General features: G+C 42.2%; 1 protein-coding gene across 1 annotated transcript; it reads right to left on the minus strand.

Annotated features, from left to right (window-relative positions):
• Positions 1-5,993: 5,993 nt before the first annotated feature.
• BPGM (2,3-bisphosphoglycerate mutase) lies at positions 5,994-15,057 on the minus strand. Its single transcript, XM_009867397.1, has 2 exons — positions 14,457-15,057; positions 5,994-6,340 (listed from the first exon to the last, which is right to left on the minus strand). The coding sequence occupies exons 1-2, from the start codon at positions 15,055-15,057 to the stop codon at positions 6,162-6,164; spliced, it is 780 nt and encodes a 259-aa protein (XP_009865699.1). The 3' UTR covers positions 5,994-6,161.
• Positions 15,058-17,979: the final 2,922 nt, after the last annotated feature.

The raw sequence follows: 17,979 nt of genomic DNA on the forward strand, positions 1-17,979 counted from the left end.
CTTGATTTGAAAGTATGCAGAATGCTTATACATATCCACAGCTTCTGATAGGAAAGGGAAAAGAATACAGTCCTTTAGGAAAAATAGTATAAGAGTATCTGAAACCCAAGGGACCCTCCATTTTTTTTAATTTTCTTTTATTTCGCATCTGCTCATTGTTGAGCTCCTTTTCTTGTTCAATCCTGACTTCTCCTTGACCCTTCCTGACACATTGAGCTATTAACACGTTATCGCTGACCAGGATTGTGGGCTTTTGAGGGTTTTTTCTGCAGAAAAATATCTGTCTGCAAATAGCCAATCTTGCTTTCATTGAATTTATCTAGTCTAGTGAAGCTGTTGATGCAAGACAGAAGTAGAACTAACTTCCAATCTGTTCAAGCAACCTAGATGATGATTGCAATTTATTCCACGCCAGAATTAAGTCACCTTCCCAACATTTGTTAAACTATAGGGAAGCACGTGCAGAAATAAAGCCTGCTGCCTTTCAGGCAAGGCTGGTTACACCTTGGTATCCCCTATACATCCAGAGGGGTGTTAATATTTTTCTCGTTTTCCTAGACATACCTATCACAATGCACTTGCTCCACCTGCTGTCCATTTGCATTTCTGCAGTTCCATCTACAGGTGCAGTTTTTGTAAGAGCAATTGCTTCGTCTTTAGGGACAGTTGCAGATGTTTTTGCCTGCTTGCTCCCTCCTAGCATAGCCAGTACCTCTGCCTTCTGCATAACTCCTGCAAAGCACAAATCAGCAAAGTTTAGGAACAGCTGGAGAGCCACAGACGTGAAAGAGAACTATCTCAGCTTTAATCATAGTACACTAGAGTTAACGAGAACTTGACCAGCTTCTGTCAAGAAAGTAGGATTCACTTGGTAGTTAACTTACCAGCAAACTATCCCCAATTTCAGCCACGTGATTAATAGCAAATGCACACCGCTCCTCTTCAGCACTTCTGCTAGGTTAGCACCAGGAACAAGAAGAAAAAGGGACTTTAATTGAAAGGGACAAATACTTCTGCTAAACAGCTCTGTCAGCATCAGGGTCCTCCACGATGTTCAGCTGTGCTGCTTACTCTATATGGCTAAAAACAACTGACTTGGAAGATGGCATGAAAGTACCACTTGCCTCCTCTGAGGCCAACAGCCAAAATTTAAGCATTTGCTATAACTGGGCTCACACTACTTTTCTAGGAGAGAGTATTTTACCTAGTTAATATGTACTTTACTCTCACGAAGGCGCCAGACGGAAGGCAAGAACATGGCTCAGGCTTACATGCCATGCTGACAGGGAGCTGGAAGAGAGCTGAGGGGAAAAAAAAACCCCATATAGCTACATTCATGAAGCACACGCTTGCACACACAGCATTTCTAATGCCAGGGGCCCCATTAAGGGCCACAACTGTTTTCTGGAGCCTGATAAGAGTATTTGCAGCATCTGTCGCCATTTGACTGAGCTGTAGGTCAATGCCCCCTCCTTTCAGAAAACAGCAATTGGAAGTCATCTTCAGGTCACTTTATTGCACTGAGCTTGTGTCCACAGCACAGCAACATCTATAGCCTGGTATCTGCTGCCCTCCCCTGCTCTGTCAGCATATCGTGAGGAGCAAGAACAGGGAACCTCTTCCCTATCTCTCCCTTCTTACTGTGGAAAGGGGACTCAATGTGGCTGCTAAATTCTGCTAGAAGTGCCCCAAGAAGGCCTGAATGTTAATAATATGGCAGCAGGAGGGATGCCCACCCTGTCACAGCCAGCCTGCCCTCTCTGTGATGCTGAAGTCAAGTTCCCTTTTGTATTCACCCACCCGCAGAACCTTTGGCCACCATAACACAAGGAACAGGCAGCCATATCTGTTCAGCATAGTTCTCAAAGGGAAGGTCCTCTCCAAACCCTTCTGCAGTCCCCATTTGAATTCAAGTCCATTCCTACTACTGCTCTGAACCCTTGTGAGCAGCAACACTGTCATTGAACCTACTTTATTTCCTGTCCACAGGAATTTAAGGCTAAGGAGAGGCTGTAGCCATTTATTATAAACTTTGAGAACTGGGAGCTCTGGAACAGAGCTTGTGGAGGCAGAGGTGGACTGGTTTGGTATTCCACTGACACTTAAGACACTTGTCCTAAAAAGCACAAAGAAGTGTAAATTTCAAAAATGCAACTACATATAGACAGTCAGTTTCTCCTCAGGCTGCACAGACCAAGTTGACCATAGCCAACTCCCTTGCACTCTAACCTTTTCTAAAAAAAAGGGATGGGGGACTTAGCCAAACTAGTCTTTAGATAAGTCTTCCCAACACAGGAAAAAGTGGACATGATCCACAAGCAATCCTGAGGTATAACTAAGGTAGAATTTAGCCAAGGCAAAGCAAAAGTACAAAAAGGTAACTGGAGAGGGGGAAAAATACACCTTAAAACATCACTAAAACTGTGCATTGCCCAGCAGCACTCCCACAGTAACTGCAAAATATTAAAATATCCATACACAAAGGGCTCAGACAAAGCTGCATCATTCCCCATTCAACTCAATAACACCAACTTTAAAGAGTCAATTTCATCAGTGCACTTTTTTTTTTTAAGCTATACAGTCGCATCTTCCTCATTTCCACCTAAACATTCAACTTCTTCAGGGCCATTACACTGCCCTCCCATTATCCAAGGCCTTCTGTGTGAAGGTCAGTAACCAGAAACATTCCTCAGCAGGCTTGTAGCTCCTTGTACTCAGCAGTCAAGTCACAGCTCTGCTTCACACCAGAGTACATTGAAGAGTGAAGGTGCTGGCTTTGTTTCCAGAAGATACAATTTTAAATACACCATCAAAAAGTAACACATTTTATTAAAAGCAAGCATGTGAAACAGTAAATATCTGTTTAGTTACACTGTTCTGGAAATATTTAATTTGTTGTTCCTATGTACATGTCCCCCAAGTTTCCAACAGGTATATATTCCCTTCCAGGTCAACTTCTTTACATGTAAACATGAGACAGTGTTTACTCTAACACTGTTTTTACCCAGCTTATAGCACAGTATGTGATCAACAACTGCTTGATGAGTTTGGGGATGCTGAAGGTCACAGTTTTATTTATCAGCCCTGAAAAGGACAAAAAAGGGAAGGAAATAGAATGAAGAAAGACTGAAGCCAAGTTCAATTCTATTTCAAGTGAATTTATTGAGTCGCAAAGAACCTGCCAGCTCCACCATATTTACAAAGGTTTTCAAGAGGATTCTAGAGCTATATTATTGCTACTGAACCACAAGTTAAAAATGCATAAACAAATCTAATTTACCACATCCATAGTGTCAACTGTAGAAACACTGGTTGTTTTATAGGACTTTGAGACGTATTCAGTCAAACAAGGGGAAAGTGTTTTCCAACCAGTAATTTCCAGAGTCACCAGTAAGATTCTCATTTCTTCCCCAATGTAGCTACACCTGAAGATCAGGCATCTTTATGCCACTGTCAGTGGAAGTTTCTAGTCTTCAATACACACATTTTATGAATCATAAATGTAATTAGAAGGCTATTCAGAAGCAAGCCTTGCAAGGTATTAAAATAATCTTAAAGAGCACAATGAAATCCCCAGTTGGTTTCATTTGCTACTTTTGCAAGCTGGTATTGCTGACAGACATTCACATAAAATTCTGTCATTACTTGGGAGTCACAACCAAAGCAAATGAAGTCAAACTTACCAGGGCACTGTCACTATTCATGTTTCAAGCAGCACTGTAGAAACACTGCCACCTGAAAACATCACATTGTTTTTCTTGCTGCCCACGAGTCTTTAAAAGCCTATTTTCAGTCAATTTCATCCATTCAGCTGCAAAAGGAAAGATGAATGCTCTCTACATTTACTCATCCACTTTTCCACTTCCTACTCCATCCCCAGAAGAGATCATGGATTGCCTAAGAGAAGGGGAGGAGAGGGCATAACTCCCAGTTCAGTTGGGCTCCTTTCCAAGTATATTCCAGCTGCAGCTTAAGTTCACAATACCACAACACCAAAGGGATGCTGACACTTTGGTCAACACCTGTAAGCTCACACATCTGAGTACATGCAATTCCCACTGACAACAGGTAGCTCTGCTTGCTTTGTTAGTAAGACTACTTTTAATTGACACTGAACTTTGCACATTATTGAATGTTTGGGGAAGAATCTAACCACCAGAGTGCCAGTGGCCCTCGTCAGGGCACTGACAGATAAACATTTACGGAGTTAGATTGTTGATCAGGAACACTGACTCATAAAGTATCAACTAAGATTCAGAGTTACTCTACACATGGAAAACTAAAACCCAAAAAGGAGTAAGTCGGCATCAAACAGAGTAGCAGGGAAGCTTCTAATAGTATTTCGGAGAAAACACACTGAAATATCCTTGCAGGTATAAAGCAAGAAGAAGCCTATCAGAGCCTTATGTTTAAGAGAGAAACACGTTAACTTTGTTCCTACTGCAAGGGCTACAAAAAGTCAAAGAGGAGCCCCAGCATCATTCATGCAAGACAAACTATCACCTAGCAAGAGGTCTTTGATGGAGTATGTGCTACACTAATGCAAGACCTGTAACGTTTACCTCCATATAGCAGGGATACTGTCAGAGGCACACCACACTCTCATACTGCTCTCCTCGAAGGAAAAAAAAACCCAAAACACAAACAACACTGTCTCACACTTAAGCTAGAGCTGCTTACTTCAAAGATGCAGCTATCTATGATTTTTAACATACTGAGGGAATTTTATTCAGCTTGATATTTGTAGCTGGGCCATGCTGAGAACACATTCAGCTCAAACACTACACACAGAAGTGTCACCCGTGTTGGTAACTGAGGTCAGAATGCAGATGCTTAGGTGCTGAGACTCTGGGTCAGATCTAAATTTAAGAGACAGTTTCACATTTGCAAGTAAGGTCTTCAAGAGTGGAATTTTTCTGATGCTTGTGTACATAAAGAACAAACTGCCATAGGTGCTACACTACACCCAACCACAGTGTGAACTGCTCAAATTTGGTGCCAAACACAACAGCAAAGCCACACTCAGCACGAATCGAGCTACAATTGTGAAGAGATTTTTACAGAACACTTTCAGGTACGGCAGAATGTCCTTCCCTACCAACATGACAGCTGAATGAGCCACACTCAGTAACGCTTCTTACACACATCTTTCAGCACTCCAGAGAAATTGATACAAGGAATGCCACAGTAGTATTACCATAGAACATAATTATCAAGAGATCTTTGTAACTCCGGAACAATTAGAGGAGCATTCTCCTACATCCAGCTTTACTGAGTTAAGTAGGAATTACTCTAATAACTTGACTAAGAGATGATCAAACTTCTAGGCACATGTTAAGTGTTTCAGAGCTATTCAGGTCACTTGCTAAGCACTAAGTGATAATTTAAACACTGAGCAGGAAAACTTTCTGCTTTATTTGTGAACTAAAGTCTGAGTGAAATCCTGTTATGGCAAGCCAGCAAAATGCAGTCATGCTAGGCTTTGCAAAGATGGTGGAGGAAAAGGGATTCCTTCTAGACTCCATAAAAACTGGAACATAGTGTAAAAAAAGACAACTACAGGTAACTGTAACAGTTGGAACATCTCTACGAAATTCTCCTCTGGACCATAAACTGGCCTTGGAAGACTCAAAAAAAGCCAAAGAGTCATACAGCTGAAAGTGCTCTGAAAGAATGAAGGAATTCCATCCAGAACAAGCTGTCATGGCCTTTGACACAGAACAATACTGGATAACTCTTAGCTGGTGCTATTTTATCACTAAGAAAATTTTAGTGCCTATAATAACCTGGGCTTAATTAGTCCAGTAAACTGGTGCTTTTCCCCTGAACAGATTAGGACTAATTATTGTCAGACATCAATAACATATCCCTTTATTTCTATACTGGGCCATCTTCAATACTAGGTCTGGGGCAGACAGCCCTGCAAGTTTCCATCACTCGAATGACCTCTTGATTTCTTTTTTCAGCATATATAACCTCATGTCAAGATCTAAATTCCAGTTTTTGAAAGGCAGAGTGTTAATCCACCAACCTGAGACTCAACAACTGTCCCTTCCAATATTTAGTGCTTGAAATTGAGACTTTCACACAGTGCAACCTAGCAGTCATACGAAAATCATCACTCATTACCACACTTTGAAAACAGCTGCATTAATAGGATTCTACTTCTCAGCAGATTTTACTTTCCCTTGGTCTTCCACTTTTTTGATGGCAGCTTGGATAGCTTCTTGATCACCTAGAAACTGGTGAGGGCCCAGAGGTTGCAGATTCTCATCAAGTTCAAGAAGTATGGGCACACCAGTGGGGAGAGTAACATTGATGATGTCCTCATCCGAGATGCCTGCCAAAGGAAAAAAATAGCACACAGTTACACCTAGTGCACAGCTTCCTGACTGTTCACCTAGTTTAGCCTTATTTCTGGTATTATCAACTGTTAAAACAGCCAAGGATGTGTTCTAGTCTCCATCAACACCACCAGCTACTCAAGGGTGAACTCCCAACTAGACCACAGCTCAGTTAGCACTTGAAGAAAACTGAAAGAGGGAATTCCCATGAAGGTGAAGGCAGTTTCTTCATTTTTCAGTCTATACATGAAAAAACACAAAGAGATTGCCCTAGAAAGTACACGTTTCCTTTAACACAAGACATCAAGGACAATAGGTTCTCCTCCATAGTTTCCCCAACTTGTGCATCACAAAAGATACTAAGGTTAATTTTTCCTTGTAAGTTTTCTATACAAAGCTTCTCACACAAGCTGTCTTAAAAACTTGTACTTAATTCTTCCAGTGTAGGGATCACTGTTTGCCCATATTTGATTTTTCAAAAGTAAATATAAAGCATATTGCCCACAATACTATTTCAGGATTACTGGATACCAGGTATTCATTTCTACTTTCAAATGAGGGAGAGAGGAAGAAAAGAAGGGAGAAAGCAAACTTATAACTTGGAGTATTTCCTTGTATTTTTCTTCTTCTTCATTAAAATAATGTGTACCTGGGGAAAAAGGTTTTACCCATCTGTGTTTAATTAAAATATTTAGGTCTCTGATCTCAGGTAAACTGCTAGTTATTCTTTGCATCAAACACACAAGTCTCCAAAGCATACAAGTTAATTTTGAGACCAAACATCCTAGTAAAGTTTCCATACAAGGTCTGAATAGACATATTAAGAAGCAGTGACTGATAAGATATTATTGTTCAAAAATTTCAGGCAAAAGAAAGTTAGTGTCATTGGAAATGCCAACTTTTTCTTCTTCCCCTTTTTAGAAGTAGAGGTCACAACAGCAGCCTGCTGTTGTCAAGCAGAAAAGCTTCAAGCAGCCCACGCTTAGAAAAAACACAAATCAAGCTTCTAAACTGACAGCACCATATAAACTATTCTAAGGTGCATGAAGAAAATATCCTCTTGAGCAGCTGGGAAACCAGATGGTTCTCAGAACACATGGGAACAAATTCACCAGTGATTTTCACATTAAGCAGAAAGCAAAGCCAACAGGAAAACCCACAACATCAATCCACTCAGCAACAGTGAGATAACAGGTCAGAAAAAGCAGAACTAATAATGAGGTAAGAATCATTTTATGCCCCTTCCCAGAGACTAGGGAAACACACTACCTTTGCAGTGACATATTCTTGTTTCAGTTGGGCTAAGTATTTCATTCAGCTGCAGACAATCCTTAAATTTCAGAAGGGGATGGAACAAGAAAAACAAACCCCTGTGAGAAGCTTACTCCTTTTTACCTATTGAGCCATATCCCCATACACAAGGAATAAATAATTCACCTGTTGTGGGCAGCAGAATCAGGCCTACAGAAAAGCATTTCAAGGAGCATCTAAAATTTTTAAAATGTACAGAAGCCAGAAGAATACCGAGTCCATTTATTAGGCACAAGCACTAGTCTCAAGGACTTGTTTGCAAAACAAGCAGTCAAGCTGCCTGAGCTCTTACTTCAAGGATTCTTAAACATAAGATTTTAACAACACACATGTCACCATGTACCCAGAGAGAATCCGGCCCTAGGAAGTGCTCTGCCCACTTCTCAAACTCACTCTCCCAGACTAAACCATTCAGATATAAACAAAGCAGATGAAGTCATGCAGGAGAATTTCAGCAAACCACATAATGTGGTCAGCAGCCAGTATATTTAAAGGCTTCCTCTAAAGATGGATTAAACAAAACTAGCTGTAGCTACATGGATTCAGAAACTCATTTTACTGTTTTTACAGAAGACAAAGTGACCACACCAATGCCAACTAGCATCGATTCACAAAGCAGTGCAGTCTAGGAAAAACAAGGATGCTAGCTTTCTCCTCAGGATTCTTCCTCATACAAAGTGTTGCCTCACAGCCAGAAGGCTGGAATCGCAAGTTCCAGTCAGATAAATTATACAATCATTTAGGCTGAAAAAGACCTTTAAGATCAAGACCAACTGTTAACCTAGCACTGCCAGGTCCACCATTAAACCATGTCCCTAAGCACCACATCTACAGGTCTTTTTAATACCTTCAGGGCTGGTAATCCTAAAGACACAATACGTCCTGTTGCTTTATTTCAGCACAGTTAATGCATTTGTATAGTATTTCTGTTCTTCAGGAAGCAAGAGGATGATCAGGCTTGTCACACCAGCTCTTCAGCTGGAGGCAAAATGCACACAGAACACCCCCTACCCTGCAGGCTAAGGAGGACCATAAAGAGATCACATCCCATATTCCAGCCTCTGCAAGTACAAGCCAATTGCTATCCAATTACTTCATGTGCTGTAACTATAGCCAAGTGACCTTTTCCTGCACTTCATCTGAGCTGGCCTGTGTCACAACCTCACACTATGTCACAGGGAAGAAGAGTAAAACCAGGACAAGAACTCAACTCCTGACTACAAGGTGCAATGAGAAATAAAACCATTGAAGCAGCAACTCTCTGCCCTCCTATGCAATGCTAACGCCCAAGTCTCAGCATCGCAGAAGGGTACTGTGTTACTGTAAGCAGTACTTACTGCAAAAGATCTTTCAAAGTCACATTCAGAATTCTTTCCCAGCTCACTTATGCCCTAACTGAATAGTGTCATCAAACACAAAGACCAGCAACATCTCTGTGCAAGCTTAAGAATTCACTATTACCTGGTAGCCCATGAAATGCTTTGAAATACTTGTGCCTGCAAAGTCCTACAGAGGTAAACCCCAAGGGGCTTGATTTTAGGCACCTATAGCCATCTTCTTCACGGGCTGGCTCAGCTTCTCCCTCCCTCTCACCTGTTCTTAACAAGTTCCTTCCCTCTATTCTTATTGTCAGAGCAACACAAAAACCAGAACTACACCCCTCATTTCCCCGCATGTCAACGACACTTGAGATAAGATGATTCAACCAACAATATTCTTAACAAGTTCTTCCCTCTATTCTTAGTGTCAGAGCAACACAAAAACCAGAACAGCTACTGAGAATAACTACACCCCTCATTTCCCTGCATGTCAATGACACTTGAGATAAGATGATTCAACCAACAAAACACACAAGGTCATATGCATAAATTCAGCCACAAGGGGCTTGCTCTAGAACTGGTGCTTTGTAATTGAGATCCAAATCAGGTCACAGCATCCTTCCTACAAGCTTAATGAAAATACTGAAGCTTCCACTTAATAAGTTAAATATTAAGGGCCAGATTCTGCCCTCCCTGCAGGCCAGCAGAGGACCTAGCTTTAGCAGGGCAGAGGAGGGAAGCAGGCACAGTGTTAGAATATGGCTATTAATCTTTACAGAGTCCTAGCTCACTGCGCAGATTTTGAGAAAAGGAGGAGGATGGGTGGGCTACAACCATATCCACAGCATCTACTTCTATATTTGTCTACTGTATGGGAATGACGACATAATGGTGAAACAGACTGCCTTAAACACCTCAAGCAGTCCAAGACTAAGTAAGCTGAAAGAAGCACAAGACTTGCTACTACCAGCACTATCTGTCAGCTATGGCATTAGTGAGAAAGTCCCAGGAGTCTCAAGAAGAGATCCAAACTGCACTACCACCACCAGGAGCTCCGAGTAACACTACAACAAATGGAGCTCTCTAAGCATTGCAGCTCTGGAGCCTACCAACAAACATACTGCTCTGGGACAGAGCTCTCACAAAAGGTTTCCATCTCTGGCTGAAGCACTACTGAGAGTCCCTCAAGTCCAATTTAGCAAAAAATATCTGTCACTATCATCTCATATCTGAAACCTGTCACATCTGCAGGTCCTGGTCAGGCTGTCCCAGACCTGTTGCACTGTCGTCAGGTACTTGTCACCCCTTTCCCTGAGCTGATTCAAACTAACACAACAGAAAACCACTCCCTCCTTGCTGTTTCTTGCAGGTTTCCTTGCAAAAAGGCCCAACAAGCTGACAAGCAATAAGCAACAGAAGCACATAGCAAAGAAAGGGATGAATGACAGGGAGCACAAGACCACCTCACTTCAGCAGCAGAGTTGTTAGATCTCAAGCTGCTTTCTGTAACTGCCCTCAGACACCAGAGGCATCCAAGTGGTACTCCCTTAAGAAGGTCACACAGCACAATCAGTAAAATAATCTTATTAGGCAGTCCTCAATTCAGTCCACATCAGGACTCACAATGTGTGGCTCCAGCACGCAAACTGCTGGAGCACTGCAGCTGCTCAAGTATCACACTCATAGTAATGCAAAAGAATAAAATCCTTGAGGGTACTGCTCTCCTTGCTCACCAAGTGGTGAGACCAGCATCAGACCTTACCAGTCACCACACGCTGCCTGCAAGTCCAGTTCTGGAGCTCTGTCCCATCTGTGACCACAACCAGACAAGGCCCATGGGTGCAAAATATGCATCTTTCTTCAAGGGACCCCTCTATTTTTTACCCTGAGCATGAAAAGGCTCAGGGACCACCACACCATATCCAAGAGATGTCAACCTTTCCCACAGGGAGGAAATTCTAGAATTGGGTCTTCCGCAAGACCCTGTCTTGAGGTACTTCACACCAGTTCTCATGGTTAAGTGGTCAGGAGGCAAGGAAGAAGCTGACAGCCCATCAGTCCTTCTGCCAGTCATCTGGAAAATTAGTCCATTAGACTTTGTCTCCAATTAGTGCTTCAACAGAAACGGGACAAACTGGTCACAACTGTTACACTGGTGTTGTCTTCAAAATAGGACACTGCTAGGAGAGTCTCAATCTTAAGTATCAGTTATTAGATAAAAGAGTAAACTAATCTTCCTCAAAAAAAAAAGAAAAATCACATGTAAATAGATCCTGTGCATCTAGGATACTTATATAACAGATTTTAGCAACTAATTAACGTGTTGACATAATATCTTGTTGCCATTTCTTTTTCAACATATCAGAAAAAAAATACAGCCTGAGTTACCAGTCATGGTCATACCAATAAGTTTCACAGAACATAACAGTTGCTAAGTTATGACATGACACTTCCACCAGCTGCCTGGAAAAGAAAAATGTTACTTTTAGACAGCCTTTCCAACCTTATCACATAATCAAAGCTGTCCTCTTGCTCCGCCAATGTTCAGTTGTGGCAATGATTCCTAGCATCTCCACATACCTCACCTGAAGATAATGCAAAGAATAAGTGCTCTGAAAGGACAGGACAAGCTCAGTTAAAAAGACTTCAAAAATTGACGTCAACACTGTATCCAACAGGATTCCACAGAATAGCAACACTTGTGCTTGGCCACATTTATCAAATTCATAGGGATTACCTCAAAGAAGGAACACCACCCAGCATCCCAACTGGACACCAAAAGCTCATAACACTGAGCACCCCTCTCAAAGAAATATCACTCAGTAGACCAGAACAAAAAGAGTAAGCTCTCAGAGAAACTGCTGTTTCTGATCTCCAAGTGTGTACAAGAATATGGTCCAGTTTGTGTTAAATCCTGCTTCCAGAAAGACAACGGGGGGTTCACTTTAGATCCTCCTGCGCAAGCCACGACATCCTATAGAAACTTCACATATCCTAATGAGGGCCACTTCAAGCACCAAGAAAACAAGAACAAAATCCAAACTGAAAATTGAAGTCTTGTTAGCCTGACATTGTGTTACTCTTATGATTATTTTTTTTGCATGCAAGTAAAAAGCAGATCCACACATTTCAAGCTCTGTATTAGTTACTGATAACAAGGAAATCATTCAGATTCAGAGAACTGCAGGCCTGTTTCGAAAAAATACCTCCTTGAAATAGTAGCTTCAAGGATACTCTCAAGTCTTTCAGAAAAGACATTAAGTTTCACTCTGAAACAATTAAAATTGTTTCACCAGATCAAACTGAATGAAAACATTAATATTTACTGTTATTTAAAGTTTCAGCTGCATCTTCCAGGATTAAGCTATGACTAAATGTAAGACATCCAAGCAGTCAGGTAGGATTGCTGCTTGAGGCATTTGGAGCCTGATTTTCTAAATATCAAAAAAACCATGGCTCCATCTAAGATAGAGGGGCCTAGAAACTTACATTCAAGTGCAGGACACACTAAGGTTGTAAAAAACAGAAGTCCAGAAAAACAAAGCCCACCTCACAGTGGGTGCTATAAATACAGTAGCCTGACAAACTTTAAGCACTGTTGAATCAGGTCCAACTCTGGCAGGACTGCAGAGCAGCTCACAGCCTTTCAGGTAAGAATGGAAGAGAGAGTCAGCAATACAGACAAAAAAACTCTTAGATTCAGCTAGATATAGGCTAGAGCTCTAGGGGGTGAAGTAGTGTGTGGAAAGAGAGCAGGTTGTAACAGAGACATTAAAGCTCTGTTCTTGCCACCCTTCAGGCCAGCTCTGCAGCAATCCAAATCTCCACTGCATAAAGAACAAAAGAGCCAACATGTATCTGGCAATTGCTCCTGTGTGGGAGCTGAGGTAGCTGATGGACAGTCCTCAATCAACAGAGCCAGACCCTCTGCCAGTGACTCCTCACATTCCTCTACATAAGCACATGCTGGTAAGGACAAGGTATAGTCTAGGATAGACAAAAGACAAAGGTCTCTTCTACCTTGGTTGACTGTAGGCAGCCCTTGAAAAGTTATACCTCACAGACTGTCCCAAAGAAGAGTTTTGCAACTGCTCTAAGTTACACTGTTCTCCCTAATGTCAGGGCAGCAAGGAATCTAGCCGTACCTTTAAAGTAACCTTTACCAGTCGCTGATGCTGTCAACTCCTGCCTTGGTATGAACCTGCACAGAAGGTGGCCCAGGGTTTTCTGCTGAAGCTGGGATCAGCTTGCAGCATTTCACCTCCAACGGGCTTGGGCAGGACGGTTTCATGGAATTGGTTCTCTTCTTAGAGGGAGCAGAGGAGACCAGCATAGTTACAGATACTGCTGCCACCTTGTTCCTGTGTAATTCTTAACCATTTCACACAGTGTGGACAACCACCTTGACCACATCAGTGGAACTGGCTGAACCAGCCTTCCTTCTTAATCTAAGTAGTGATCTGTACCTCAGAATTCACAGACTCTGTAGTTCCAGAAGTCACTTGTGTGTGCTTCCAACTCTTGCTAAAGCAATCGTCTGTCCTGACTGTTCCAGCATGCCTGAATACAAAACAGTGCTAAGCAGAGTCAGAGCTGTAGAAACACACACCACAGGGTTTTATAACTAAAAAAAATTGATTGGACACAATCAAGTCTGTGCATACATGCAGCAACAACTCCAGTAGGTTGCATTCATATGTGTATAATCACTAAATTCTACTCTACCCACAAAGAACTTAATACAGTCCATCTTCCAGTTTAGTAAGACCTAAACAAGAAGCCATGTCATTGAACAAGCAGCAGTGGGCAAAGAATCTAACAATTTAAAGATGTCATACCCTTTTCAAGTCCCAAATAAGTAAGCAACCACATGCTAAGGTACCAACTTAGCTGTTCATTGCTAGGTATTTTCTACATTGGGAAATAAAGTATTTGAGTAAGCTTTGGAAAGTACCTACTCTCTACAGAATTCAGTCACAGCAGATTTTAAAGTAAATTATCAGGAATGAAGGCTCAGACATGACCCACCATAGTAATAGTCAAGAATGTCTTCTACAACCCAAGACAAGCACTTTATTCTGTTATGTTATAGCAATGCTTGTTTAATGAACAGACTACAACTTCAACCCATGTGACAAAGCAGCTGAATAAATCCAAAAATAGTTAGAGTCTGAAGAGTTTTTGTCAATCTGGACCAAACACAAAGTTAGTTTGAACACAGTAGTTTAAAAGGAGCAGTGAGAAACAAGGTGAAAGCATCTGGCTCTCTTCTTAACTACATTAACCTAACTAATTTCCTCTCTCTTCCTCATTCCCCAGTCTGACACCTACGCCAATAGGCCAACTTCTTACGTTCTCATTGGAGACCAGAGACATTAAGTGTCCACTGCCTAAATAAGTAATAAACACTACAGAACAAGATCTAAAAGCTCTAAGCAATTGAGTAAGGAAAGAAGGGGAAGGCTAAAAGGAAGACTCTTACCTTCCACATGCTTCAGCAATGCCCTGCTGCTGTTACCATGAGCAGAGATAAGGATCATTTTACCACTTTTCAGTTCCGGCACTATCTTTTCATTCCAATAGGGAAGGAGTCTATCAAGTACATCTTTCAGACTTTCAGCCCTTGGGAGATTATCCTGAGAGACATCACTGCATTTATACCGGCGATCATTGTATATCTCTTCATAGTAAGGATGAGATTCAGTTATCGGAGGTGGGGTAACATCATAGCTTCTCCTCCATATTTTCACTTGCTCCTCCCCATGATTCAGCGCCATTTCTGCTCTGTTGAGACCGATTAGTGCACCATAGTGACGTTCATTCAGTCGCCAGGAACTCTGAATGGGGACCCACTCTTGGCCCATCTCTTCCAAGATAAGCCATGCAGTTTGAATGGAGCGGCTAAGCACGGACGTGAAGACGAGGTCAAACTCAAAGCCCAGTGCTTTAAGGTGTTTGCCACAGTTCTGAGCTTCCTTTATCCCATCGCTGCTCAGCTTCTGGTCCACCCAGCTGCAGAAGCGATTCTCCTTGTTCCAGGCTCCTTCCCCATGTCTTAAGAGAACAAGCCTGTACTTTGACATCTTGGTTGCAGCTTAGCACAGATGACAACTCGTCTGGCATCTAACAACGATGCATCTGGACAAAGACATGAGACAGATATGAAACATCCCACAGATAACGCATTACAATCAGCAGTATGGCAGCAAAGGGTAAGCAGACAACTATCAGAATCAAAACAACCAAATAAACAGACATGTGCTGAGGACATTTTTACCTCTGAGGCCTCCTGGCCTTGAACTCCTTCTCACCCTCATGTAGGAGGAAAAGCACCATCCTCCACCCAGCTTTTTGCAAGTCGTCCACTTAACCAACTGTTTAGTAGCAGATTTGTACAAGCTGTTCCTGCCTGCAGATTTCCCTTAAGTGTTTAAACAGAGCCTCATCCAAAATCAGAGGGTCCCAGCCAGAGAAGTAGATCTCACTCTCACGGGTCAGCAGGACCCCAAGATCACGGGAGCTGCCCAGACCAACACTGGCTTCAAGGCAACGCAGCTCGCAGCCAGAGCAAATGGAGAGGACCACCACAGAACTGGAACTGGCAATACACGGAACCCTAACAGTTTTCATAAAGGAGACATCACCATAATCATGCTCTGCGTAATTTGTTTCCTCACATCACCATCTTGTCCTGCTAATTACACCAGTCTCTGCTTGATTTTTCCCCAGGCCACCTCCCCCATCATTCCTCCCTTCAAACACAGCTACTCTGGGATGCAATGAACAACTAGCGAGTCCTCATTTCACTGAGCCCAGAAGCAATCTTGCAGATTATTCCACCCCCTTCCTGACTTTCAAGTATTTTTTTTTTTCATCTTTTGGCTATGCCACTCAATGCCAGATTTTCAGGCATCATGATTAATGGTTTTGCTTGTGCAGTGGGCACAAATGGCATATTTGCTGTCCTCATTAAATAGCAGACAGCTACACATTCATAAGGTCAAACAGCACCTTTCTCTGATCCTGTTGATCACCAGCAACACCAGCTCTGGATTGTCTTCAACAGGAGATGGATTTTGACCACTCAGCCAAGCTTCTGCAACGTGGTCAAAGATCTTCTAGCTGATTGTGTGATGCCTGAAAGCTCCACCTAATACCTCAAATTCAGGCCCATCGTGACCCTGAATTAGGTCAGTAAGATGTGTTAACTCCATGCACTCTGGGTTTTGGAAAGCACACAGCAAAATATCAGCATTGATTTTTACCAGATTTTCTAAGTGTGAAGAGAAAAGTTGAATTAACAGCCTCAGTAATTTCATCTTGACTGTAACAGCAGCTTAGTTCTTCTTTACTCCAACAGGACACAGAATCTGCATCGACAAGGACATTAAGCAACACCTCCCTAGCTCTAACTTCTCACTACTGGTACAGTTCAGGATCAGAAAGCCTTTGAGAACTGACAGATTTTTACAGAGTATCAGGAGGTAATGCCTGACACACAATACACAGATTTATTGTAAGTACACAGGAAAGTCTGCTGATTTCATGTAAAGGAGGCCTTAATTTCATATATGACAAGGAGCATCTGAGAAAACCCTTGCATGTTTCCCTTTTTCTGCTCACAATAATCAGTTGCACATTGAGCAAAGAAATCAACTCTTTTTAGAATTCAGGTATCATGTCATCAGATACAATACTAAACTATACCCTTTAAGATCCCAGATTTATAACAAAAAAAGAGATCAGATAGATCACTTTGGCTTTAAATGAAGATGCTTTCACTACCATACCACAGATACAATTAAAAATTGCAGTGTGTTCACAGCTGAACTACTACACAAAATATAGCCCCATAAAAAGTTCTGTCTCCGCAGATATGTCATTGTTCAGATTAACTGATTGTATTATCCACATGAATGAATTGCATAATTTACAAAACCAAATTAAGAACCAAGACTAAAAATAAAGACACAACAATAGAGGAGATGCACTTGTTTACACAAGTTCTTAGTTGGGTACTTTGGCCAAAACCAATAAGAAACTCAATATTAAAAGAATCAAAAGAGCTAAGATCATCTGAGGATCAGAAACTCCAGTTCAGTTATTCAGAAGATTAGGTAGAAACAGCATTTCCAAACAAATTTAGAAAGAAATTTAGAAAGGACTGGTAGCCACTGTGTTGTTTTAGTCCACTTATGGAAGCATTTAAGCTAGAAAGCCTTAGAGCAACACATGGAAATAATCCTGCTCACCTTTCCTATGACAAAGGAACAACCTACACAAATCCCAGCAGAGACTCAAGAGCTGCTTTACACAGAGGCTACCACACACTCTTGGCTAGTTACCTGCAGGAAGAGAAAAAACACCAAGTGCACACACAAAAAGAAACCACAAATGGTTATGCCAACCATTGCTCTCAGAGTTCTAAGGAAGTGGAGCACACACCCCTTGCATTAGCTGGGAAAGCTACCAATTTCCTTCTCCCAAAAACATGGAAATGCACAGCTCCTGCATTTCCAGCAAGGGAGAGTTTCTCGTCTCCCAGATGCCTCAGGATATCATTTGCACCCCAAGACTTGTTTAGACTGCAATTACTATAGCTCTAGCGCACAGAAATCTACCAAAACCTCTGTGACACCATGGAGAACACACACAGCAGACCTGGACCAAGAGCCCCGGCTCAGCACAGCAGAGCAAAGCAGGGTGCTCAGGATAACAACTTCTAACAACGGCAGGGCTTTCACCTAGGCACAGTTTTAAGGTCCGGCGGTCAGAGCTGGTGGTCACTCTTCCAGAACTCCTCGCTCCGACCAGCACAAGCTCGGCCCTTTAAAAAAAACGCCCCTGTGCAGCGCGCCCGTGTCTCTGAGCCCCCCCTCAAGGACAGAGAGACTTCACCCAGAAGTAGGGCAGCAACTCCCATACGGACACACAAACACACAAACACAAACACACGAGGCCGCCCAGGAGCGGAGCAGCAACTCCCACACACGCGTAAACACACA

The sequence above is a fragment of the Apaloderma vittatum genome, unplaced genomic scaffold, assembly GCF_000703405.1.
Source record: "Apaloderma vittatum isolate BGI_N311 unplaced genomic scaffold, ASM70340v1 scaffold5464, whole genome shotgun sequence".
Classification (NCBI taxonomy): Eukaryota; Metazoa; Chordata; class Aves; order Trogoniformes; family Trogonidae; genus Apaloderma; species Apaloderma vittatum.